Source organism: Pleurodeles waltl, chromosome 11 (assembly GCF_031143425.1).
Source record: "Pleurodeles waltl isolate 20211129_DDA chromosome 11, aPleWal1.hap1.20221129, whole genome shotgun sequence".
NCBI lineage: Eukaryota > Metazoa > Chordata > Amphibia > Caudata > Salamandridae > Pleurodeles > Pleurodeles waltl.
Window position 1 is genome coordinate 107253424 of NC_090450.1, and position 27387 is coordinate 107280810.

At 40.6% G+C, this 27387-nt stretch overlaps 1 protein-coding gene across 1 annotated transcript in view; it reads left to right on the forward strand.

Moving 5' to 3' along the window:
- Positions 1-4030: 4030 nt before the first annotated feature.
- BCHE (butyrylcholinesterase) overlaps positions 4031-27387 on the forward strand; it is a 340160-nt gene continuing 316803 nt past the window's right edge. Inside the window, exons 1-2 of the mRNA XM_069213225.1 lie at positions 4031-4211; positions 25413-26946. Of these exons, the coding sequence (XP_069069326.1) occupies positions 4205-4211; positions 25413-26946 (1541 nt within the window). The 5' untranslated portion in view covers positions 4031-4204. The remainder of the gene's footprint in view (positions 4212-25412; positions 26947-27387) is intronic.

Here is a 27387-nt window from a genome sequence, read left to right on the forward strand (position 1 = left end):
CCGGCCTGTTGGCGGTCTTACCGCCGCTTTAACACCAACCGCCAGGGTTGTAATGACCACCTTAGTCTTGTCTTATCATACTAACTGTTGTCATTTATGGTAATATGATTCCACATCTTGACCTGTTTGTTCGATCCTGTTGTGCAATCTTGTATCCAGGGAGGAGGGGGAAACACCCTGGAAATGATGGGGACTCATGAGGGAGTCAGGCGGTTTTGGTCCAGAGAGTGGTCATGTAGCAGATCCCAAACTATGCTGCATTATGGCTGCTGGTCTGAGAAATAGATATTTGTTGGACTTGACCCTTTCTGCAGGGTCATCTCCAAACACTCTGCCTTCACCCTTCTGTTTTCTGAACCCGTTTTTGTTGGCATTTAAGACTCTGCACACTATATCACTGCTAATCTTTGCTAAAGTGCTTGTGTTCTATTCTTCAAACATGATAGAATTGTCTTACCCTAAATTGCCATATTTAATTTCTTGTAAGTCCCTAGTAAAGTGGCACTACCTGTAGCTAGGGCCTGTAAATTAAATGCTGATAGTGAGCCCGCAGCACTCATAGTGCCACCCACTTAAGTAGCCTCTTAAACATGTCTCAGGCCTACCATCACAGGCTGTGTATGCAGTTTCAAACTGCCATTTCAAACTGGCAAAATAATCCTTTTTCCAGGCCCAAACATTCCTTTTTAATGCAGATATGTCATCACTAGGGTAGGACTTGAATAGCCCCGGAGGCAGGGTGCAAAGTATTTAAAATGTTGAACATGTACTTTTAGGTTTTACACATCTTGGTAATGAAAAACTCTTAAATTTATTTTTCACTAAGACAAAACCTGCCTGTCCCATGGGACATCATTGGAGTTACCTTATTACATTTAATAAGCTATAACTTTCAATTGGAAGCAGATGGACCTGTTGAGTTTGGTGTCTATGGAATTGTGATTAAAAGCCCTGTTCCTGGACCATGTGACAAAGTGTAGCTGGCAGTTGGTCTTTGTGTATTGCTCCCAGACAGTGAGACATAGGGAAGATAGGTGTTGAAAGGATGGGCCACTTTGAGTTAACTGAGGGGGGGGGTGGCTGTCACCTACCACACTTGCACATCACAAAGGCTGTGCCTAAACACTCTCACAAGGTAATAGGTTACCTCCCAAACCTGTTTCTCACTGTTGTAAGGTATATCTCTCTCATTAGTCAATTGAAGAGCTATGTCTTACTACAGTGAAAAATAACTTTGGGAGTTATTCGTTGCCAGGACATATAGCATTTCAATACACATGCCCTATCTTTTAAATGAAATGCAGTTGGCTCTATAAGCTTTTATGGCATAACTTAGGGGTGACTTATAAGTACTAAAAAGTAAGGATTAAGCCTGGTAAATGGTTTATTTTTCCAGGTTGAAATGGTAGTTTAAAACTCCAATACTGGCCCCAGTGACAGGCCTAAGGCATATTTTGAAAGGTTACTTTAGTGGATGGCACGATGAGTGCGGCAGCCTCACTACTAGCAATTAATTTATAGGCCCTGGGTACATATAGTACCATTTAGTGCTTGCCGTTGGCTGGGATTAATTCAAGCATTTCATCCATCACCTTGTTATTTTTGCATTTGGCATCTTAAATGCATCCGGTATGCACAGACTTGAGTCCCTGGCTCACTGTGCCATGGGAACCAAGCTATACTTGACTAAAGAGCCCTAACTATGTTCTGCTAATTTAGAAAGTGGTGTAGCACATAACAGTTTTGTCCAATGCTGCCAAACAAAACTGAATAGACAGAAGTTAGACAGAATGATCAACTTCTCAGGAGTTAGTCTTTCCTATGGGACAGTCTATCAGAGCCAAAATTTCTGGTCTTAAATATCTATATCTAGGCAGTTTTTTTAACTGCTTATGGTCCTGTTTTATGGTGTGGAGGGGGTGTTTTTACTATTGCTGTTCCTGATATTACCTCAAGCATTGACTTCAAAAAGCACAAATGCATGCAGTCTTCTGCACCTTATAAAATACCACCACAGTGTGGAGTGATTAATTTGCAAAAGCATGAGTGCAGGTACCTAAATCTCTTCTCAAAAGCCATGGCCAAAGCAATACCATGTCTGTGTACCCTTGAATCCACCTCATGCCCCTTCAATCCACTAGCAGACAACCCCTGTCCTCTTGTCTTGCAGCCTCCTGCATTCTCCCTATGCTGAAGCTTTTTGTTCTTAATTTTCCTCCTACTTTACCCTTTGTGTGTTTTACCAGTCTTACTCTCTGCAAAAATGCAATGATTAATAATAAGTGCCAGCTCAGAAATATGACTTCTAGTGGGCCCCACCAGCAACCACTGGCTCAAATTAAACTCACAGCGTGTCTTTACGAGTTCAAAACTGCCCACTTTGAAAATATAGGCTACATTTTTAGCTATCTGATTTGCTAATGAAGCCACTTTTAATGGTGCCCTTTGTTTTGTTTTAGTCCCACCCTGCTAGGAGCCCCTCATAATGTCAGGGCTCTGGGCAATTGCTCACTTTCCCCAAGCCTTGGAACGTGTTGGATCAGAGTGTTCCCCTTTGCATTTAAAAAATGTGCCTGAGGCTTGTGTTTACCTCACTCCTGCTTACCACAACGTGGTGCAGCACATGACAGTGATTCTGCGCATCCACATAGGGCGCACAACCAGTGGTATATCAAAACTTGAGGGGGAGGCCATGCAAAGTACCTTGAGGGGGCCCCCTCCCCCTGGACCCAGTCAGGGGCCTGCCACCCATGCACCAAGGAGGCTGGTGGGGCCTTTGTTACGCCACTGCCCACAACTTTACATTCTCAAGGCCTATGGAGCATATTTACAAGCCCCTAATGCCACCAGAGTGTCACTTTTTCTCTGTGCACTGCGCTGTATTTACAAGGCAGTATTAAGCCACTTTTTGTGGCTTAACACCACCTTGTAAATAAATCCCCTTCACGTTCAGTACTTTGCGTTAAAAGGGTGTGCAATGGGTGTTGCTGTGGGCGTTCCATAGCAACACCCATTGCATTTTGACACTGCCCCAGATTTACGAGATTTTGTAAATCTGAAGCAGCACAAAAACGAATGCCACGCCGTAGGTGGCGTTAGCATGGCGCAACAAACGAGAAATGCTTTAATTTCTCATTGTTTTTGCTCTTTCTATGTGTGTTGCATTTTGCATTTCTAAATTGACGCAGCATGGTGCTGCCAATTTTTACGCTGCGCCACTTTATTGTAAATATGTCCCTATGTGTGCTTTGAATAATAAAAACTCAAACAAGCTTTTCTGATTTTTGTATATATGGCCCATGGCACAGTATATGGCTAGGATTTGCACATTGGGTTTTTTCTTCGGAAAAGAAAAGCTATGTGCTGAGTCCAATCAGTGAGGAGTAACACAAACTTATTGGACACCCTCCTTGCACGATATGAAGTAGGGGCCCCGAGTTTCCCATATTTCACAGATATTATTTAACTTTGGGGCCGAATGTGGGCTCCCTGAAGACGACTCCCCCCCCCCCCAACGCCCCACCCACCTCCCTTCCAAGCTCCTCAGGGACTGCAGGGGCCTAATTTACACACCTGCGTCACATTGGAGTCAACCCTGCTTAGACCGGAAAGCAAGAAACAGAGATTCTATCCACACAGTCCCCTAGTAAGATCAACAGTTCTGACTGACACTATTAATTGCATACTTTCTAATAGGAGTCACTTTCTGAATTTGAAAAGGGTTGTTTATTGGTCATATTTAAAGTATATAGTTCTATTGATAAGAAAACTGCGCGTGTCAGTGTGTCTGCGCAAACTTCGACCGATGTGTCCGTCATAGTGCCTTACGAGGCAAAAATACAGGTATTAATATGAGTACACGTTCATTAGGTTACAGTGTCGCCGCTAACAAGTGACTGTGCCCAGTTTAAAATCGCTAAACATGCTGCAATTTGTTTACAAGACAGAAATGTCACGAAGCATGGCACTTCTGAAACCCGTAACTCGCGGGCAGCTCCTTCGTAAAAGCACTACCCTTCGAACAGATGTCAGATACTAAGGATGTCCGCATCCAGATCATGTTGCTGCTGCCAAGTCTCGCGAGCCTCTCGTCAGAAACTGTTGCTATTAATGTCTGTACTCTCCAATTTACATGCGGGGAGAGCTGGATACGCACCCCATCTGCAGAAATAAAGGAGGTTGACAGTTTAAAAGTGCACTTACTATGCTGGGTAAGTCCGACTCTTTATTGAAAGAAATTCCCTTTCTAGATTATAGGTGTAAATTGCGTGGCCGTGATTGTTGTTTTGCTTCAGTAATGGTTTTCGGGCGCTTGCCGGTGGCCACGAATGACCCTCAGAGAAAGTAAGTGAAACGTGGACATGAAAGGAGATTCTCTGCAGGGAGCACACGAACCTATGTTGTTTTCATTAGACTGTACTGCAAGTGATAATAATAATAATACTAATGAAGAAATAACTTGTTTCATGCAGCGCTTCACACCGAACTTCTGACACTAAGAGCTTCAATCAGGTTATCAGCTCTGTGATTTATACACATGCATTGGAAGTCGCTGAATTAATACCTTTTTTTGGCCATATCTGCTTCCAAGCCACACTTTTACCTCTGTATAAATACACATATTATTGTACATTGTGGTCCTACCAAAAACACTTATTTGATTTTTTGGCAGATGAATCAACGTCAAATCCAATCATTTATAATCGTATTACTGTGTATTTAGCGCATGCATGGTCTATTCTTGATCTATATGTATCTCTTACACAAGGAAACCACTCTCAAATTAGCTTGAGAGTCACGTGACATATAGATTTTAAATTTGCACTCTCATCTGCACGTGCATCCAGCTGTCAGTGATAATCTAGAGAAAGTTTAATGAAAATAAGCGTTGCCTTTCTAAATCTGCTGTAAAACTGAAACACTAGGAGTGTGACATTTATTCTAATATTTAAATAAGATAATATTTCATATGAGATGCAGAGGGACATCAATAAAAAGCACTGACAGACTCCAAAAACAATGTCTACGAATAGAAGCCTGTTTATAATACAGTTGTGCCTTTTTAAAGTATCGCTTCATTATGGTAATCGCATGCAGATTAGAATGCACCTACTGCATAGCCAGATAAAAGATGTCATCTTTAGAGATAGCGTGGCCCCCAACGGGGTAGCTGTGACACACTGAAGTAGACACCGGCTCACACTTTACCCTGCGACTTCGTTCTGCGATCTCGCTATTTCCTCCAAGGGAACGTGGAGAATGACATACTGTGGCGCAGTCACTCAGCTGTACCAACAGAGACATCACCGCTGCTGCTGGGGAGAGCGAAGCGCTGCTTGTTAACAAAGAATTGTCTGTGCGCAGTGACAGAATAGTGTTTACTACCGAGCAGCACGAGAACAACCCTTGATAAATATATTTAGCAGCAACAAGCTAGAAGCTATGAGAAAATGCTTTTTTGAACTGCATTTGGAAAGAGCCACCATGCAGCTGTGCACATTCGTGGATATGCCAAAAAGCCTCAAATACGGAATAGAGATCATAATGTCATCTGCTGACTATATTAAATCCAAGACACCATTTTATTGTGGAGAAATCGGGATGTTCACCAATAGCCTATACATTTTTTATGACAAACTTAAAATGATGTCATGGGAATTTCCTTGAGTGCTCTAGCTAGACTGCTCGGATTAAGCGGGGGCAGAGAGATCCCTTAAAGTGGCATACGGTAAATAATGCCACACTACCCCAAAAAACCCTGGCCAACATCAGTCGTTAAAACAAGAATATTCTAAAATTCGATGTTGGTTTTATTAGTAAAGCAGTGCTAAATAAGGGGAACTTTCGTCTGCACTGCTTGGCCCCTTTCAAGTTTCAACAAAACTCAAAAATGACATTTTGGATTTCACGCCGTGTGGTAATCAATAATCGTCAGTGCTTGAAATAGAAAGAATAGAAGTTCCGGCACTCTGTATCAGAGTACCTGCTTGTTTCTGAGAAGTGTCGGTAATCTCCAATTAAAAGTATTACGTTTATCTTGAGAAGTGCAGGTACTCTCCCTCTCAAAATGAAAAAGTGCTGGTACTCAGTACCCGACAGCACCGGCCCATTTAAAGCACTATTAATCATCAAATACTGAAAAAAATATGAAAACCTAATGTTATGTTGCTATTGGCAGTATATAAATAGGCTCATTACTCAAAAAAGAGAATCCAACCTAAAGAACATTAAAGAGTAGCAATACGTCTTACAGTCAAGGCATACCTTAAATACAAATACAAAATTAATAGAACCTAAAGAGCCACGCTTTTTGGAATTATTCGCGTAAATCTATTATGACAATGACACACAACAGGCTTTGGCAATGCCAGTAGTTCTGACCTTAAAGGAATATTGTATGGTAATGTGAAGCATTTCAAATATATGACATAGGAATGGATATGTATTTGTGTAGAAGCAAAGAACTGTAGGATAGTATGTGTTTGGTTAAAAGGTTAGGTGACGGTTGCACTGTCAAGCCAGACCTAAATATCCATGTATGTTAATGACTGCCCACTCTATCTGTGGGCTGCCAGAGCAAACACACCATCAATCATTTAGTTATCTAATACCCTTTAATAGTGTCACAGTGTCAGGTGTGTGCCTCTGAAAGTTCAAGCTCAATCACCTTGTTAAATAAAAAAAAAATGATCACAGCTGTGTAGATGGCAAGCACTTTCTTTCTGGAACCACACAAGCACAACGTCTGCACAATCAAAACACATACTTCTAGCTCCCAACAAGTGGTGGAGTTAATGCCACAATAATAACTTATCTGACATGTACCAAAGTGTTACACTTTATGCCCTACCAGTGAAAATAATGTGGCCTAATAACACAAGTAGTAAGGGTGTGCAAAATGCATGACATTTGCTGCTGTGTAATTAAATGTAATTTTGGGAAAATTGAATGAAAGTATTCATAATTATGCAAAATGCAACTGTCATTTGAAGCTATCTTTTAGCATGGAATGTGATCTTAGATACACTTTGAAAATAAGGACACATTTCATAGTAAAACAATAGCATATATTATACACAACTGCTGCAAACAGAATGCACTCAGATTTCGGTCATTTGGGTTGTTTTTATCCACTTACTTTAACAGTAAACGCTGGTGTTTACGTTAGGTGAGATAAGAGGGCAATTTCAGGAATTTTGAACTATCGCTATTAAGTGAGATTATGCTGCCGTAGCAAAAATGTTACTCCAGCCCAGTTGTTTGGATCTTATGCAGTAGTAAATACAGACTTTTATTTGATTCGAAATGAGATTTATAAAGTGCAAACAATTCCTCAGGTGTGTCTAGGCACTAAGGGCCAGATGTACGAAAGGACTTTACCCATTCTGTGTCTATGGGAAAAAGCTTTCGTACATATGGCCCTAAGTGAATAGAGACCAGTGCAGCTAAAGACAATCCAGATGTCGAGGCAAACATAAACCTACTGGCCATAAAGCCAGATTTTTAAAAGGTTTTGAAAGGACAGTCAGGCAATAGCGGGTTTAATTTCCAAGGAAGAATATTCCACCTCCGAGCTGTGCACCACACAGAACATCTGTCCCCCAAGGAGGAAAGTCGGTGTAAAGGCACAACCAAGTTTTTTGCTCTACTTGAATGAAGCGTTCTTCAAGGAGAGTACCAGCAAAACCTTTTCCTAAAATACCGTGGTCCTATCCAGTGCTTTAAATGGGCCGGTACTCTCCGGTACTGAGTACCGGCACTTTTTTTATTTTGGGAGGGAGAGTACCGGCACATCTCAAGAAAAACGTAATACTTTCAATTGAAGAGTACCGGCACTTCTCAGAAACAAACAGGTACTCTGGCACAGAGTACCTGCACTTGAATTTTTCCATTTCAAGGACTCCTATCCCATGTAGGGACTTGAAAGCAATATAAAGGGGCTTGAAGCCGATACGTTTCCTGACTGGTAGCAAGTGCATCCTTCTAATAGCTTGGCAAGCCAAATTAAATCTAGGAACCTTTAGTAGCTGAAGTGCTGCTCTATTTTGAAGAATCTGCAAATTATGCAACAAGGTTTTTGAAAGATTTTGATAAAGACCATTGCAGTAATCAATCTGAGATAGTATAAGGGCTATGACCTCTGCTTTAAGCAAGTCCGCAGGAACAAACTGCAGAATTTTCCTGATAGCTCTCAATATAAAGAAGGAAGATGATATGACTTTGTTGACATGATCTTTGTAGGCGAGTCTCTCATATAATATGACACCAAGATTCTTTTCCCCCTTAACATGGTTTGGAAGGGAGCCACATTCATCTAGCCACCAAGAAGAGGACCAGAAGGATATATTGTTACCAAAAAGAAAAAAAGAATCACTTCCGTTTTTGAGGAGTTTCATTTCAACAGTTATGACCCATCCAATGGCTCACCGCACACATACAATTCTGGAAAGTGTCACTCAGAACTGGTCATATTACTACAGTATAATGATCAAGTCTGATAATATCACCTTAGAGGGAGGATAAGTCGAGACCTTCTTGAGCATAATTTGCTTAATTTTCATGTATAATACCCTGTGACTATGAAAATAAATTCTGCTTTGCTATTGCTTAAATATTTGTTTTTATCACTGATGCTCTTGAAAACTTAATGGCATAAACTGTGTATTCAGACCGTATTGGACTGAACTATAGTTCAATCAGGCAGTGCTCGAAAGCCTGATCTAACAGACCAGTGTGTGAGCCAGTTTTTTAGGGGTTTGTGGACTTGTTTTATGGCTAGGTGGGCCAGATTTTACTGTTGATTTCACTAACATTAGCACAAGCATAGCTTGCAGCAAAAGCAAATGCTTGAAGCCTCCCATTCATTGCAACTTAATGATACAGTGTGTCCTTACAAGTCCAAAACTGCCCTTCTGGGAAAATGTGGACCACTTTTAATATCTATCTGGTTTTCTCTTGTAGGTGGGTGGAGGGGCTTTTATTTTGGATCCTGGCCTATTTTCCTTCCCAGCCTAAACTTGTAACTAGGTGCCAGATTGTAATAAAGCAATTAATTAGGACAGTGGGTAAACTGCAATGTTCAATATATTTTTCTTTAGATTTTAAAACTCATCAGCATGAATGCAATAGTGTAAGCCGAAGACAAGGCAGTGTGTCATATAGGAACTCCCTGTAAAAGTGATTACAAAAGGCAAAGAAAGTGTACGACAAACACGTATGTTGTACAACTTGCACTGTGTGAACAATGCAGGGTACTGTACATCTTTTTGTGACATATTCTAAAAGTGTTTACTAGAACAGATGTAAATGTATGACCAAAGTCAAAAGGGCATTTGTTTTTTTAATTTATAGTTTATCCTGCAGTCCAAAGTGAAGCAGAAGAGACCTCAATACCACATATTTTAAATACCATCGTGGGGGGGAGGGGAAGGGGGGAGGGAGGGTCTACAGATGAGGAGAAAGATCTCGCTTGCTGTCACCAACCTTGAAAAAGGTCAAGTAAGAAATTCAGTATATGAGATGGTAACCTAGATGTTTTCTTATCAATATCACAACATGGAAACATAATAGGCATACTTTTAAAAAGTCATAAAACAAACGTACAAAATATTTTTAAATGCACAGTAGACCAGTACTGCGCCTGGATTTGTGTATGTAATACCTATGTAATAAGCATGGCAAGCGCCAAACAACTGGCAGAACAGCCAAGCACTTTTAGTTATTTCACAGTTTGCCTACTGGTAACATGCATTTCCCATTCAAGACCAATCTACACTCCCCTCACCACTCTGAGCAATTGTCCTATTTGTAGACATTGAAATTGTTCTTAATTCCATGTGAGGAATGTTCAGCTAATGACCTTGCATTGGGTAGATGTGTTTACAAATATGCAAAGTAAGTAGGAGGTTAGACCTGGCCCCCTAACCTTTTGCCCTCTGACCTCCTGTTTTTCTGACTTATTTTTGCTGGCTTTTAGGATTCTGTGCACTTTACCACTGCTGACAAGTGCTACAGTGTAGGTACTCTGTGCTCTAAAACATAGTAACATTAGGTTATCCACAGTTGGCACATTGAATTTACTTGTAAGTTCCTAGAAAAGTGAACTAGGTGTGCCCAGGGACTGGAAATTAAAAGCTGCTAGTGAGCCTGCAGCACTGATTGTGCCACCCACTGCAGTACTCTTTAAACATGGCTGAGATCTGTCACTGCAGAGCCTGTATGTACAGTTTTAAACTGCCATTTCCACCTGGCAAATGTACATACTTGTCCGACTCAAATCTTCCTTTACATTACATATAAGTCACCCCTAAGGTAGGCCCCGGTTAGCCCAAAGACCAGGTAGCAGTGTTAAAAAAGTTGTAATGTACTTTTTAGTTTTACATGTACAAGCAGTGAAAAACTCTAAAATTTGTTTTCCTTTGCTGAAAGGGCCATCGCTCCAATATGATAACATTGGAATTGTCTTAAAACAACTTTTAAGTGTAATTCCAAATTGGAAGAAGATAGAAATTTAGAGTCTGGTGTCTCTGGACTCTCAATCTTCAGTCACAACTCATGCTGAAGTCAGATTTTAAATTGTAAGTATAAAAATGCCACTTTTAGAAAGTTGGCATTTTTTTAATTTTACCATTCTGTGCCATAGCCTGTCTCTGAATACATGTCTGAGCTGGACTGGGTGACAGCTACACTTTGTGAATTCCCTATAGACAGACACAGACACAGAACACTCATGTAAACCTGCACTCATCTGCATACTCATGGGTCTTCCTGGGCAGAGGAGAGCGGAGTTATTGATACTTACACTTCAATAGGTGGTGTCCTGTTTACGCACAATGGACTGATTGCCCCAAAAAGATAGCCTGGCAGACCGGGCTAGAATGAAAGGGACCCTAGTGCACTTCAGAGGAGTCCTTTGATGTTTTCCCTCTATCAAACATTTTTTGGGTATAAGTACTGGACCCTAACCACACCAGATCAGTTTCCTTTGGTGTCCTGAGGAAACTATGCAACTAAGAGGAGGTATGCCACCAGGATGGACTGCCACTATGCCACTACTTTGCTGTGTTAGCCTGCTGCATTCTGATTGCTGTACTGACAGGAGGGACTGCCACTTTGCTCTGTGCTCTGCTTTGGTAGCCTGCTGCCTGCTACCTCTGCATTGAGGGAGGACGGAACCTGCCCTGTTAAACTTCTGCTTCACCTCTTGATGTAGTGATTTGATTTTTGTCATTTTGGTCTTATCTTAATCAGATAAACATTACATATTTTTCTGGTGCTGAGTCTATTTGTGGTGTCTTACACTGTGTTACTATAATCAAGGATTGCAGAAATTATTTTCAAATTGCCTCATTTGTTAAGCCTGCCTACTTGTGCCAAGCAACCAGATGGTGATTGCAGAATAATTTAGAAGTGTAACTGACTTACCCTGTCTAGTATTGTGATCCCTACTTGGACAGGGTGCATACTTTTGTCAGCTAGAGATCCAATATCTATCAAGGAGGTTTCGTTTTCAGTGCAGAGTACGTTACCTTCTGTTAGGAATTAGGTTTCCAGTTGGGAGAGGTATGTGAACTGTCCAAGCAGGAACAACAATCCTAGTCAGAGTAAGTCTGATACACACTTCAATTTAACCTGTGCTCTCCCTCCGGTTGTTTGGCTCAGAGCAGTCGTGCTTAACCTAAGAGGGAATGTGTTAGGCATTGTTGCAGCACTTTAAACAGTAAAACAGTGAAAAAAAACCACAGAAGATTCCTCACCAATTTAAACAACAGATCTGAATTTAATAAAACAAGATCATAATGAGAAAAATCCAATAAGTAGAACTGAAGATATTTAATTTTAAATTTTTAAGTAAAAATACTGCTAAGAAGCAGGAAAAGCTATTGAGGGATATCTCATTGTGCCTAACCGGGACAAACTCAAAGGTCAAGAGAAATTGCAATTGAGCTTGGGCCTGCTACAGGGCTCCTGATAGGCCTGGTGAACCAAAGTACCTTGAATACTGGTTGCAAAGCAGTTCATGGACCCCCGCCAAAGATATGTCATGCAGCCGAGGTGATGGGTCGGGTCTGAGATGAGGCAAGGCTGCGGTGCAAGGTCCTGTTGTATCAATGCTGATGATCCTGATGATGGGGTTTATCATGCAACAGCTGATGTCGGGGATGCATTATACAGTTGAGACAATACGTCAGTTTTGAGTGGTGAAGCTACAATGTGGAGTTTCAGCATTGTCTTTGAGCCTGCCAATGACAGGAGATGTGAGGAGCTTGAAAAGCATCACACAGTGGAGGTTCCGAAGGGGATCTGTTGAATCCAAGATGCAGGATGTGGCGCTGATGCAAGCCTGTTGCAATGAGTCCAGTCCACTTAAAAACGGCGATGCATCAGTTCTGCTCAAGGAGGTGCCGCAGATCTGAGGAGATACATCAGTTCTGCTAAGGGATGTGTCAGTCAGTAGTGAATGTGTCCATTCTGCTGTGAAAACATCTTAGGCCCACTTCCAATGGGTCCAGGTCTGGGGTGGCAACACGTGGCAGGGTAGACTCAAAGATGGCAGAGGTCAGGTGCAGAAGCAGGGTGGTTGGAAGTCTTTTATGTCCCTGAGACTTCAGATCAGGAGGCCAGTCAGCTTGTTCCTTGGAGTCACTCTGGGTTTAAGTGATGCAGGTACAGTCCTTCTTGCCAGGGCAGGGAACAGCAGGCAGCAGGGCAGCACAGCAAGGCAAGAGTCCAGAAAAGCAGCAGTCCAGCAAAATTACAGTTTTTCAGCAACATAGCCGCCGTTCTTCCTGTCAGAGTATTCACAGGTCCAGAAATGTACTGGAGGTGTGGCGTCTGAGGTCCATGTCTTATACCCAGTGGTGCCTTTGAGGTAGGGGAGACATCAATGAGAGGTCTTTGAAGTGCACATATACCCTGTCCTTCTTGCATATTCAGGTGTGAGTGAGGCTGGGTCCAGTTAATCCCTCCCATCCTGCCAGGATGGCCGATCAACTCACACCTAAGCTCCCATTGTGTGTGGCTGTCTATGGGGAATACACAAAGCCCATCTGCCACCCACCCAAGACATGTGATAAGGGACAGGCAGCAGGCTCCAACTGTCTAAAGTAAGAAAATGCCAACTTTCTAAAAGTGGAATATTCAGAATTGCAATTTAATATCTGGCTTCACCAGGAGTTTGAATTTTTAATTGTGATTTCAGAGACACCAAACATATCAAGTCTATCTCTTCACAATTGGAAATAACGCTTAAAAATGTAGTACTGTAATCTCCATGTTATCCTATGGGAGAGATTGACCTTGCTGTAGTGAAAAACGAATGTAAGGCTGTTTCACTACCAGGACATGTAAAACTTAAAAGTACATGTTCTGCTTTTCAAACACATTGCACCCTTTCCGCTGGGATGTACAGGGCCAACTGTAGGTGTGACGTATATGTATTAAAAAATAAATGGTTGTGCCTGGCAAAAGGATTATTTTACCAGATGAGAATGGCAGTGTAAAACTGCACACCCTGGCTCTGCAATGGCAGGCCTGAGACATGTTTAAGGGGCTACTTAAGTGAGTGGCTCAATCTGTGCCGCAAACCCACTAGTAGCATTTAATTTACAGGCAATGGGTACATATAATACCACTTTATTATGGACTTATAAGCAAATTACATATGCCACTTAGGGATAAGCCAATATTCCCATGGCTAGAAGAGAAAGCATTAGCAGTTTAGCACTGGTTAGCACTGGCAAAGTACACAAAGTCCCGATACTAGCAAAAGCGAGATCAGAAAAATAGAGTATGTAGGCAAAAAGTTGGGGGAAAGACCACACTAAGGCTTTCAGGTCTAATAGTAGGTGATAGCTAGAAATCTAGGAGGAGATGCACTAAGCCATTTAGCGAGCAGAAGCCCTACAATTCACAAAATCACAAGGGTTGTGACTACTAAGTGGCTATTTATTATCTACTAACGCCAGTTTGCTTTAATGTAAACGGTTACCAAATCTCAAAATGGGTTTAGAAATCCATAATGAATTGCAATTTGAAAAGGTGTAATTAAGGCAGCCCTTATAAATTGTGATTTGAAGTGCAATGTATCAATGATTTGTGCCCACAATTTCGATTGTACGCTACTGAAAAGTTAACATCTCTTACAAAGAGGTGCTAACCCATTTGCAAAGAGCAAGGTCTCTCCTTGGGCCCTCTCCTCATGTTTGTTACAAAACATACGATGCTTGTGCAGCCCCATCTGAAAATATATTTTGTGATGGAGCTGCAGCTATGCCAAAGCTGTCGCAAAGGGGGGAATTCCCTCATTTGTGGCTCCAAGTAAAGAAGGAAAACATTTGTGTGTTTGCCCAGAGCATGTTATAAATGTGGGCTCTGATACAAAGAGGCCATGAGGAAATGCACTGATTGTGTACTGCAAAGAGGTGGCTTACAGTCAGTGCCAAACCCTCAATCCAAGGGCATCCTTTGAAGGGAAAAGAGTGTCCTATGGATGAAAATGTGCTTCCACCAGGTTTGGCACAATTTTCCAGCGGCCCTTGTCCTAGTACTTTAACTGTAAATGGGTACACTGGCCAAAGATGCCCCTGGTGCATCCCTTTAAAGTTGGTGTGGACGAGGGCTATGCGTTCTATCCATAAAATGGCCCTAGATGTTGTGTACTTATTTTGACGACCTCTTGGGTTCTTCTTAACCATTACTATGCTCCATACAGAAAAGTAAACAAAGTGATTGTAAAATTAATTATTTTTCCATAATATAGAATGTATGTTCATATGGATCATAAGCATACACCCTAAGGGGCTGATTCAGGAAGATATTGATATGACATGAGGTAGAATTGCAGAGGTAATACTTTACATCCTCGCATTTACACAAAACTAAGCTTAATGACTAAAAAAAAATCACAATTTACATGATTAAGTACGTATGTTTGCATTGACATGGGCATACATTTAGGTTCAATTCAAAAACAGTTATTGAGAGGTGAAGTAGTACAGAGGTATTACTTCGATGTACTCTTAAATACACAGACAACACTCAAGAATTCAAACATTTATTATTTTTGCACGACATAAAGGCCCTCATTTCAACCTTGGCGGTCTCCTCCAGAGACCGCTGAGGTTCCGCCAGGCCAAAGACCGCCAGTGTTGGTGGTCTTCTGCCAACCATATTATGACGGCTGGCAACCCTCCATCCTTTTATGGCCAGAGAGCCACCAGCAGCCATACTGGTGGTCGGCGGTGTAGTGGAGGCTGCTCCTCCGTCACAGCCACATCATCAGAACACCGCCCACCGTTATATGACTCAGTATCTGGCGTGGCAGTGTTCTGGTGACGGGATGCTGGTGGCGGATTAGCCCCCATGGATCCCGTTCCCTCCCGGAGGATCACCAGAACAGGTAAGGTGATTGTCCGTTAGGGGATGGGGTGGGTGGGTATTGTGTGGTGTGTGCGTGCATGGGGGTGTGCATGTGAGTGTGTATAGGGGTTGTGTGAGTGCATGTATGTATGCAGGAGGTGTGATGTGTGTAGGGGAAATGTAACGTGTATGTATGTGTGCATGTGTGCATGTATGTGCGTGTGTATATGTGTGAGTGGTGTGAGCATGAGTGTAGGAGGGTGTGGGGGGTATGTTTGGGGGGTTCAATGGGAGTCAGGGCAGGGGTGGGGAGGGGGTCCTACTACCTTTGAGGCGTGGTAGGGGGGTCGTGGATGCTAGGGGCAGACTCACGGGAGGGGGAGGGGAGAGGGGGAGACCCCAATCAGTGCCAGGGAACGAATTCCCTGGCACTGATGGTACATACCGCCATGGATTTGGTGGTGGTTGAAAACCCCACAAAATCCATAGCGGTATGCGGGGTCCTGATACCACCGGCGGACTAGTGATGGCTGCCGGGCTGGAGACCTTTGTCTCCAGCCTGGCGGTCGTTACCGCAGTGGCGGATGGTGCGGGACATTGGCGGTTTGGCATATGCCAAACTGCCAATGTCATAATGGAGCGGTAATGACCGCCAGCCTGTTTGCGGTCTTACCTCTGTATTTGCACCATCCACCAGGGTTGTAATTAGGGCCAAAATGTTTACTGACATGGATATAGGCATACTCTTAGGAGCCCTATTCACAATGGTGTTAATGAGACATGAAGTACCACAGGACTGATACTTCACATGCATATAAACACGTTTGCAAATTCACCCAAAATGCCTAACTGTCTATTAGTAAAAGTACAAAGTAAACACAGTGCTTTCTGTTTGTACTAATTGTATCTGAATTTGTGTCAAGGCACTCTCATTCCATTGCCATTTCAGATTTTAGGCGCCATTTTACATAGACAGTTAAAAGTATGTAAAGTAATGCTACACGAGTACTACTTGGATTGCTCGAAAATATTTTGTAAATAGGCCCCATGAGTCTATTTAATTCAAACAAAGTCAAAAACAAATTATCACTTTAGCCTGAGTTCAATAACCTATTATTGCACAGTTATGTTCTTTGTGTTGGCTTTTTATTTTATCATGCTTTAAATTTACTTTGAGCTGTGCTTGCCACAAAAACCATGCATTTTCAAATGATGACCACAACACACAAACACAACCAAGCAAATATATCCACAGGAGAAGATATTAAATCTAAATGTTGTTTAAAAACACTTCAAAGGGCATGCTGAAAGAGGAGTATTACCTTGCTTTTGTGATGAATTATTTATTTTGCATATGTAAGGCATCGCAATTCCTCCGACTCACATCTTAATCACAAGTAAGGGCTGTATAGTTCATATTTTAAATGAGCTTGCACAGTTGGTGACTTGGGAAAGTTTCAAGTACAGATAGTAGATAGAGTTTCTTCTTTTTTTCTTAGAAGAGCATGCAGTACACGCCGGTACTGATTCCGAGTTTCTTCAAGGTTTGTGTAAGTGGTAGGATAAGGACCACCACTTAAAGATGGAACTTAATGTCATCCCTCCAAGATGTAATATTGTTTATGCAGTTATTTCAAACTCCTCCGCTAAATAAAGACACAATTTGTAAGCTAAATTATGTCAATCCTCAATTAGGTTATAAGGCTACCCTGCCCCTGTGTCTAAAAACATTTTTTCACAACTTTGTCTAAGGATTTCAGGGGGTGTAAAAAGGTATCAGGTGACAAAACACAATGAAAGTCAGAGCAACATGTTCTGCTCAAAACCCCCCAAGAAAGAGTCCGTGCCCCATTCACATGCTGTCTTTCCCTTCAATAGTTTGCAAATATAATGTTTCAAAATATTAATAAGGCTATCGAGGAGCACGTTTTGTGGAATTTATATACTTAAAAACTACTGACCAAGTAATATATATTCTGTAAAGTTCTTTCTCCAAAGGAAAATGTCTTTGAATCTTTTCAGTGGTTTTGCTGTAGAATACAGCAAATAACTCCCATGGGTCCCGTGTGAAATACTGCATTGCAATGTGCTCTGCAAATAGCCCTCGACCAATGTGAACGAAACTTTACAGGCCAAGCCTCTAACACAATTCTTGCAGATTTGTGAAATGGGGCAAAGTTATTGTAAATACCAACAATACACTTTCTGGGTCCAACATATCTAACCACCTATGACTACTTCACCGGGTGTGTAAAGCACACTCTCATACACGCACATACTTAAACATTTGTTTTTTGAGCGTAGAGAATACATAATAGATAACTGTATGATATGGCCCAGCATTGCATTCAAGGGAATCTTGTGAGATCATGAATGAAAAGGCCGAATGTCAAGTGGTTTGTAAATGTCACCAGTACACCAGATGAAAATATAGGACCACATTAAACATGTGACCCAATGTGTGTTTTTATGTCACATGTTTCTTGTCAAAGCTGTTTTCATCAAAGAGCTGATACCAATTGACACTGATTGGAATTAGAATAGCTGGAGTCTGTTCACATTTCTTGAATACATTTTAAATAAAAAGGGGCAATAGTTAAAGTCTATAGAGTTATGTGATTCAGTGATTGCAGCGTTTAGTACATGTTTATGGATTTATCACACTTGCCTGATAATGTGCACATCATTTGCATAATTTGGAGATTTCGGCAAAACTTTTGTTTTGGGCTTAAACGTATGAAAATAACACTTCCAGAGAAAGTGGGATATAATTAGCATGTGCCACGTAATTTAAACAAAGTTTCCAAATAATTTGGTCATCAATGCCGCATACTCCAAGTAGCTCTGACAATGGTAAAACTGTTTGGGGACTGTCATTAAAATTATGAAATCCTTATTTCAATGGGAACTCATAATTTTCTGTATTTCACGGATCTCTGTGTGCATTGGTTTTCACACTGCCAAATGTTATTATGCACACAAACACAAACATATTTATGGCTTTAACCGCAATAGAATTCCTCTATTTCACATAGTTCATGCCCAATAACAACAACGCTAAATCTTTCCAACTAAATCGTCTGTTTTTTTAGCAGCATATTTAATCATGAGATTATTTTAAATGCCATCCATGCACAGCGAGGAAAGTGACAAAGCCTTCTGCCATTTTCAACCAAAGTCTTTAAGCACAGCATTAGCGAGGGTGTTATCTATGCTGGGTTGAAAAATGACAAAGGCATTTTACCAGTCCAGGGAACAGGATTATGGGTTTAGATTGGTATGGTACTATCCAAACAGACCTGGAATAAGGAAAAGGAACTCCCCGATACTTGTATTTCAGTCTCATTAGAACTTGTCAGAGAAAGTGTCCAGACATAAGGGGGAACTATGTAAGCCAAAACAACAGGCTCACAACGGAATGCCGCACAGATTTGGCATTCGTGGGCAGTTCCGTGTATCTTGGTAGTGAGTTGTTTCTTCTCACAGCGGGCATTTAAACCACTAGTTAATAACATAGTAAATCTGCACTCTTCAAATGTTTGTTTTTCCATCAACATTTTAAGCATAGGATTAGCTAATATGCAATTTAGAACAGTGCCACGTCCCTATTTTCCAGTCTTTACCCAGAGGACTAGCTGCAGTGCTATATATACCAGCCTAAAAACTAACAATGGCATTTTAACATTTTTTGGTACAATATTAGAATGATATCGTAACATCCAAGTATACATAAAAAATAAAATGGAATACTGACACATTTGTTTGGCTGTCATTTCAGCTTGTAAGTCAAGTAGAGCTTTGTCCCAACAGAGGGGAGATATGAGCCATCCAGGTTGGTATAGGCACCTTTCGCTAGGTGACAAGCTGCTCCTTTTCATAGATGACATCCATAACAGGTAGAGCACTTTAAATCGGCCCATATCTTATTCCTTTTTTTCTAGCAGCGTTTCTAATCATAGGATTAGTTCAAATGCCATCTATGCTGAGCTAAAAATTGGCAAGGATATTTGCCCTTATCTAGAACAGTTAGAGGATCTAGCACGCAGCCCACCAATACTTCTTCATCTAAGTACCAATTGTTAATGCTTCTGCTCTTCATGTAATTTACAGAATAGTCCCACCCAAGACATACAGACATGCTTATCTGTAGGTTTCAGATTGATTGATGCTGCTGAATCTATAAATATGATGAGTTACATATAAATTAGGCTGGCCTGACTTTGTGCAACAATGTGTTAATATTTGTCCAGGAGGAGATGGTGAAGAAATATGGTTAAAGACTCCAATGGTCACTGACGCACCTTTAGTGGTGTGCTGCAGTGACACCTTGTAGATTTCACTTCACCATTTTTGCGGGGCTCCGAACATCAGAACGCCCACCTTGCATACATTATACCTGGTGTAGGCATAATGTGACACAAGGGGTCCCAAAATGACGCAATGTATGCATTGGCATCTTCTTTAATATGGCCTGGTGAGAATTACCTCCGTGAGCCACATTACCATAAAAAAAATTAGGCAAGGAGGTACGTGGGCCTTGTAAATCTGGCCCTAACCTTCTTAATTCATGTGCAAGGACCTCATAGAAAAATGCAGGCTATATTCCCAAAGTTTTATGTATTCTTTAGTAGCTGCTAAGATCTGCTTACTCAGAAAACTTCTTAAATGTAATCTATTTCAACCATTTGTACACCCTGATGTAATAAGAGGGATTGGTGCCTTGAGGAATAGGAATGTTGGATAACTGTGAAAATGATATCCCCTACCAGCACTTTTTTTCTTTGTGAAATGTGCAGTAGTTTTCCAGCATCAGTTGTAATTTTGATTCTGATGGAAACTTCAATTTCCCCTTATCACAATTACAAAACACCTTTACAGAGGACTCATCATGGGCATAATCTTGTACATACAGTAAGGATTTGCTTTAGAGCCCATGGCTTGCAACAGAACTCTTACAGTAAAATACAAGAATGTTATATTCTTACAATGCAAACTTGTGTTATGCCAATTTCCTACACATTTTAAATGCATCTATCTCAACATGGAAGGAGCTATATTGCCTTTGGTAAGCTTCTTAAATGATGGTGACCATCGCATGAATATCGTATATGCCAAAGCGATGAACACCTACCAAAATAGTGCACAGTGACCAGGGTTGGTATGAATAGAAAATGTCAAAGCAAATGTGTGCATACATTATAGATACTGTCCTTCATACTTAGTACAAGGCCAAACATGTTTGTTAGCAGCATCTCTAAGTGAAATGGTATTGTTAATGATGGAATATGGCATTAAAGTATTGACACTGGTTGGGAACAGAATGCCTATTGGCAAGAAGGAAAGTACAATATTCATGAGTATTCTCTATACTACTGCTGGTTACCTTCTTATATTCTAAAGGATTGAGAACAATGATTTACCTTATAAATCAATGAAAGTAGGTACTGAAATAGACACAAGTGTTATAAGACAGTTACTTCTTTACAAACATTTAAAGATATTGCCTTTATATTTAAAACATAGAAAAATCTAGAGCTTCAATCCTTCATTGAGAGGCAGAAATACTTCGATTGTCACACATACATCATGTCATAGTGGGCATAGTGTACTGAAGCTGATAGATGAAATACTTAAAATGCTAAAATAGTTTATTCTTGCTTTCTGAACTCCTCTGCAGAGTAGATTGAGCCTAGCTGTGTGAGCCGGCAGTGAAGATATCCAGTGTTTTAGTTTCTTTTCCTTTTATCCCACTTTCCTCTCCCCAGTTCCACCCCAAACCAGCATAATAGTACTTTGTAATACTGTGGTAGACAGGCACTAGTCTACTAAGACTCTGTATACAGAGCCAAGGGGCAGCCGTTTCCGCATTTGACTCTCAGGCTAGCGAGGGCAAGCACTCAGAAGTTTGCCAGGGAAGTAGTGTTGGGAAACACCAGCTCAGAATGATTGCAACAATCAACCAACTGACACCATGACATCAATGTACAGACAACTGTTTGTCCTTTCAGAAAAAGTACTTTTTGAATCTCACAAATGTACTATACACTACAGTATTAAAACCCGTCCAACAGGGCAGTGGTCTTGGTCACGATTATTCCCTATGGCACCTCACCTCCTTATTACCCCTCATGCTATTTCCACCAAGTGGACCCTTGGTGAGCATGTGCCCCAGCAATTATTAAGGAAGCGTTAATCAGGTTCCAGTGAAGACTCTGGTTCCCCACATGTCAAATGCAAAATAAGTTGGTGCATTTTAATGTGGGTTTAATTTACCATATTCATGAGTACAGAGAGTGGTAATGCATTGAAATTATTTCATAGATTGCTCTTTGAATAAACATAGGTTGCAGAATGGAATGTGTATGGTTATAAATATAGATTGTATTGTTTTTAATGCACTTACATATAAAATATGTGCTTCACATCTTAGTAGCCTACTGATTGTTCATCACAATCCATTCTCTTTTGTGAAGTGAGGTGGCATAATGTTGTGTTCCCATTGAGTTGTGGGGGAAGAAATAGAAGGAATGATTCACGGATTCATTTAAAATAAGTTAAGGGTATCTTCCATGCAGAGTTCACAAAAAGATATATATGTCACTTATATCTCTAGAAATTACTCTTTTTGTGGTCAAATGGATGCCCACTGCAAAAATGTGAGCTAACTCTATCCCTGTCAAATGTTGTGTCACTGTAGCAGTGCATAGAGCAATGTGTGTTTAACATTCAGAGGTAAGTTATTTCATTTATATTTTGCTCTAAGCATTAGTCACTCTATTTTCAGAGTTCATAAAGTGATGTTTAGATATACCACTGGTTAGCTATTTTAATTCTGTGATCCCTTACCGTCCATTGTGCAATGATGTTTTAAGTATTTTCTAGTTACTGTGCAGTGTTTATATCGAGGGGTGTAAGCGTGAGACAGCGCTGATCTTTCACCAAATACAATAATGATGATGTACAACCAAATAATCAAGCTTCATACTTGCAAATGTAGGAGAATATTTATAAATGTATCACTGTAGATTGAATACATTATTGATTTAATATGCTGGTTATTATTACAGCCACACAGTAACATACCTAACTTATGATTACAATTTGAGCATAATAACCTGTATTAAAAGAATTAATGTAGAAACAAAAATGGTAGGCCTGAGTTAAGAAACTGAGGAGCAAAAAGTTGGTCGTTTGTAGCCAAGTAATTACACTTACTTTGGAGCAAATGTCCAGTTTTTCTGGGATCCCTAAAAAGATGCAATAGCAATATGATCAACCACAACCGTTGTAGTTTTCCTGAAGTACATGCCTAACATTTACACATGCACAAACTTCACCTGGTAAAATAATTCTACATAAGGAACTGAAACATAGAAAAGAAAATAACTTTTTTGGTTTGCCACAGGCTAAATCTTTTGTTCAGTAGAGAATCGGTCATTTTATATTTACATTAATATGGAAATGTGTCTTCCCTTCCCAGATAGGAGTAAGTAGGTGTGTTTTCACGGGGCAGAAACTCCTGGACATTGGTCATGGATGCCCATATGTTTACTAGTTTGTCAGCATGTACCAGCTTACACTTGTGAACCTCTCATCCCATATTTACAAGGCCACACAAAGCCACCTTAAGTGGTTTTTCATGGCCTTGTAAACATGGACCCCTTTCGGGCATAACACTGCGTGAAAGGGGAGTTCCATGGGTGTTGCTTGGGGTGTTCCCACGCAACACCCATGGGACCCAAAGGAATCTGACACATTCCCAGATTTACAAGTCTAGGAGGGTGTCAGATTTGTACACAACCTCAGGGGTGGTGTAAGAGTGACGCAATGGGGAGAAATATATTTTTTTCTCCCCGTTTTGTCCTCTTTCTTTGCAGCACATATAGAAAGAGGAAAACACCTCTTATGATTGTTTTTACATGCAGAAAGGTGTCCCTTCCTGCACAAAAACAATCATCCCCACAATAAGGCCCCCTTGCACCATGGTGTAAGGGTGCCTGGTTTGGCGCTAGGCAGCAATTTGTGCACCAGTGCAGTGGGGCAGGACAGAAATGTGCTGTATCCTGTAGATACAGCACATTTCCGCCCTTTCCTAGGGGTGCGTAGTGTGCAGCAGGGCGCTTGTGGTACTGTCCTGCGCCACACGCCTCGTAAATGAGGCCCTTAATTTCACTGCGATTCCGATTCTGAATGTATAAATAGAAGCCACATTTCAACCAGAATAACTGCTCTAAAATTTAAATCTTCTTCCCAAAATATTTGCATGAACAAAAACAACCAACCAGCTTTTGGGACAATGTGAAGGGAGTGTTTGCAAGGGGTACAATAAGGAATATACAAGTTGTGAAGAGGGAGATATGTTCTCCTTGATGAGTGCAGGAGCAGATGTACGAATGAGCAGTAATGACAGGACATCTTGGGAATGGTCTGCCCACACCGCAGCCTAAAACAAGTAGTTCCCTACCAACTCTGCATAGCAACTATGTTTCTTTGCATGCTGTCCTTTGGGCTGATTCAAAATGTGATTTATGGCTAAAGGGGACAAATGCACAAAGGAGAAAAATGTGTATCCTGCACAACTATGTATGTTATTGACTGTTTTAGTCCCACATCCAATGGCTACAGGTGTTTGTTGCGATATAGGTAGACAATCCTGTGAGACATTGTGATATATTTTAGTTAAATAAAGGATTTACAGATTACAACAACGAGTCACAAAATTATGATAATTATTGAGTTCTGGCATATTTTATCACCTAAATGAAAGTTTAAGATTGGATGAAAATTATGAAACACAATTACTGAAAGGACACAACATCTGCCCGAGGTTTAACAGTGTTTTTCCAAGTGTTTAATGCATTGAGTCTAAAGCCCTCATTAAAAATTACTCAGATGCGATGAGGTATTTACCAGATGTGGTGACCCCAGAGTGAGTGCCCTTTGCATTGTAGGTTACTGAGTCACTCCCAACACCATTTGGAATCTGTAGGCCCAACTAAACCAGCTCACTAGCAGTACCTAACCAACCCCAGCCAGTAAAGGTGATTTGTGACAACCTTTGGATGAACTCTGAACATCCTTCAGGGAAATCATGATGGAAACAAGTCTTACCCTTTACACTCCACATACAGGTCTCTTACACACATAGGCAAAAAATAGATGCAGGCCAGATTTCAATACATTAATAAAAATAACAGGGCATGATAACTGGGTAAAAGGGCACTGGCTGCAAGCCTAAGCTAACTATCACTGAGCCCAAGTAACTAACTAAAATGGACCCACAATAGTTTAACTTGCAAGAGAGGCATAACATGCAGGCTCCATATTTGGCACACCAAATTCTGCATGTCTTGCTTTTTTTTACAGGCCTCTTTTCCAATACATTTTGACAGGTTTGACCTGCTGGATTTTATCAGGGGAAAACTGTGACGCTGTGATAAATGTCACACAATTTATAATCCGGATCCTTGTGCAAACCTGTTTTCGAAATTTGGCCCTCACTTGTAATCAGGAAATTTAATGATGTAGTTTGGTGTGTTTGTTGGTTTATGCAAGAGTACACATCCTAGCCAAAGGCTTGGATAAATGTATGTGTAGTAATTCAGTTTATTTACAGGGAAATTGAATAAATGGGCTTGCCACATGTTATGTCCCACATATTACACATTTTCAATATTCGGACAATGGCTTATGCCCCTTTTAGCCATTACAATATTATTTTTTGCTCAGATATATAACCAGTTTGAATATGGCTGGGCTCACTTTAGCACCACACACTTTTAACCTTATTTCATGATAGGAAAAGTAAACATTTTAAAACTTTATGGGAGGGTGGTAAAAGGCAAACTTGCACTAATGTAACGTGTAATCTTTCCATTGTCATCTACTAAATCAGTTATAATTAGTTTCTAATTTGCCATACTGTAAACAATTAAAACAACACAAGTAATTAATACTTTAAAGATAGGTAAAAAGTGTGTTTTTAATTATTTTCTTCTTTAAATTCTAGGTTAAAAAGTATGTTTTTAATTATTTTCTTCTTTTTATTATAGTGACAGGAATGGACTGCGTTGGGAAAAGTCTCTGCATTAGCTGCACTATTTTCCTGAGTTTAATATACGTGGTTGCTGTAAGTGCACAGGTTCAGCTTGAAGATGACGATTTGATAGTTTCTACCAAGAGTGGAAAAATCAAAGGAATGTATATCTCTGTTTTGTCAAAGCAAATAACCGCCTTCTTAGGGATTCCATATGGAGAGCCACCTATGGGTCACCTAAGATTCCGTAAGCCTGAGCCCCGGAAGCCGTGGTCTCACATTTGGAATGCTACAGCATATGGAAATTCCTGCTATCAGTATGTTGATCAAACTTTTCCAGGATTTCCTGGATCTGAGATGTGGAATCCAAACACTCTACTAAGTGAAGACTGCTTGTATCTAAATATATGGATACCTTCACCCAAACCTAAAAATGCAAGTGTCATGGTATGGATTTATGGTGGTGGTTTTGAGACTGGGACAGCCTCTTTAGAGCTCTATGATGGAAGGTACTTGGCCCGTATTGAACGTGTTGTTGTAGTGTCTATGAACTACAGAGTAGGTGCCCTTGGTTTTTTGTCTTTTCCAGGAAATGCGGAAGCACCTGGAAATGTAGGGTTATTTGACCAAAGATTAGCACTTCAGTGGATACAGGAGAACATAGCAGCTTTTGGAGGAAACCCTAAAAGTGTTACTCTTTTTGGAGAAAGTGCAGGTGCAGTTTCTGTCAGTTATCACGTCCTTTCTCTAAAAAGTCATCGATTTTTCACAAGGGCTATAATGCAAAGTGGGGTTTCTACAGCACCATGGGCCATCATTTCTAGCATTGAGGCCGTAAACAGAACATTGACCTTAGCTAATTTACTTGGCTGTGCTTACAGCAATGAGCCAGAGACAATTGCTTGTCTGAGAAATAAAGAGGCACATGAAATAGTTGAAAATACATTTTCTGTTTTAACCCATTCTTCAGTTATTGAAATCACATTCCCTCCAACAGTTGATGGAGATTTTCTCACGGACATGCCTACCATACTGTTAGAAACAGGACATGCAAAAAAGACACAGATCCTGACTGGCGTTAACAAGGATGAAGGGACATATTTTCTTGTATATCGGGCTCCTGGCTTCAGCAAAGATAACACAAGTCTAATAAACAGAAAAGAATTCCATGAAATTGTCAACTTCTCACTTCCAAATGCAAGTGAACTTGGCGTTGAATCTGTCATTTTTCAATACACAAATTATGATGATGAACACAACCCTGTGAAGAATCGGGATGCCCTCAATGATATTGTGGGTGATTATAATTTTATATGTCCAGTTTTGGAATTCACTAAAAAGTGTGCAGAATCCGGGAGTACAGCGTTTTTATATTTTTTTGACCACCAATCAACCAAACTATCTTGGCCAAAATGGATGGGTGTTATGCATGGATATGAAATCGAATTTGTGTTTGGATTGCCTACTGTTCGAAGACTCAATTACACAAGGGAGGAGGAAATCCTCACCAGAACAATAATGACATACTGGGCAAACTTTGCAAAGTATGGGTAAGTTTTTTTTTTATTATTGTGGAAATAGTAATATGTTTTGCACTTTGAAAATAAAAACTTGAAGAAAATATTTTTTTCATTACACACTTCCTGGTACTTTGTAGCAATCCGAAATGCACTTCATAAGAACAGCAATAGAAAACCCATAACAGAGAAATTACGTTAATGTTTACTGAGAAACTTTGAAACTGAAACAGAAGTATTATTACTCCCTCTTACTCAGGTTTTAGGATGCCCATCTGAGTTGATTATATGTGTGTTATTGAACTCCAGATCTCTTATCACAAACAAACATGAATTTGGGGATTTTGGGGATACTTATGCCCCTGAGTTAGTGTTCCTCATGGAAACCTGGACCAACACCTCATTGGATCCAGACCTGAGAACTGCAATACTGGAAGGCTACGATATTTACAGAGTGGATAGACTAGGTTAAAG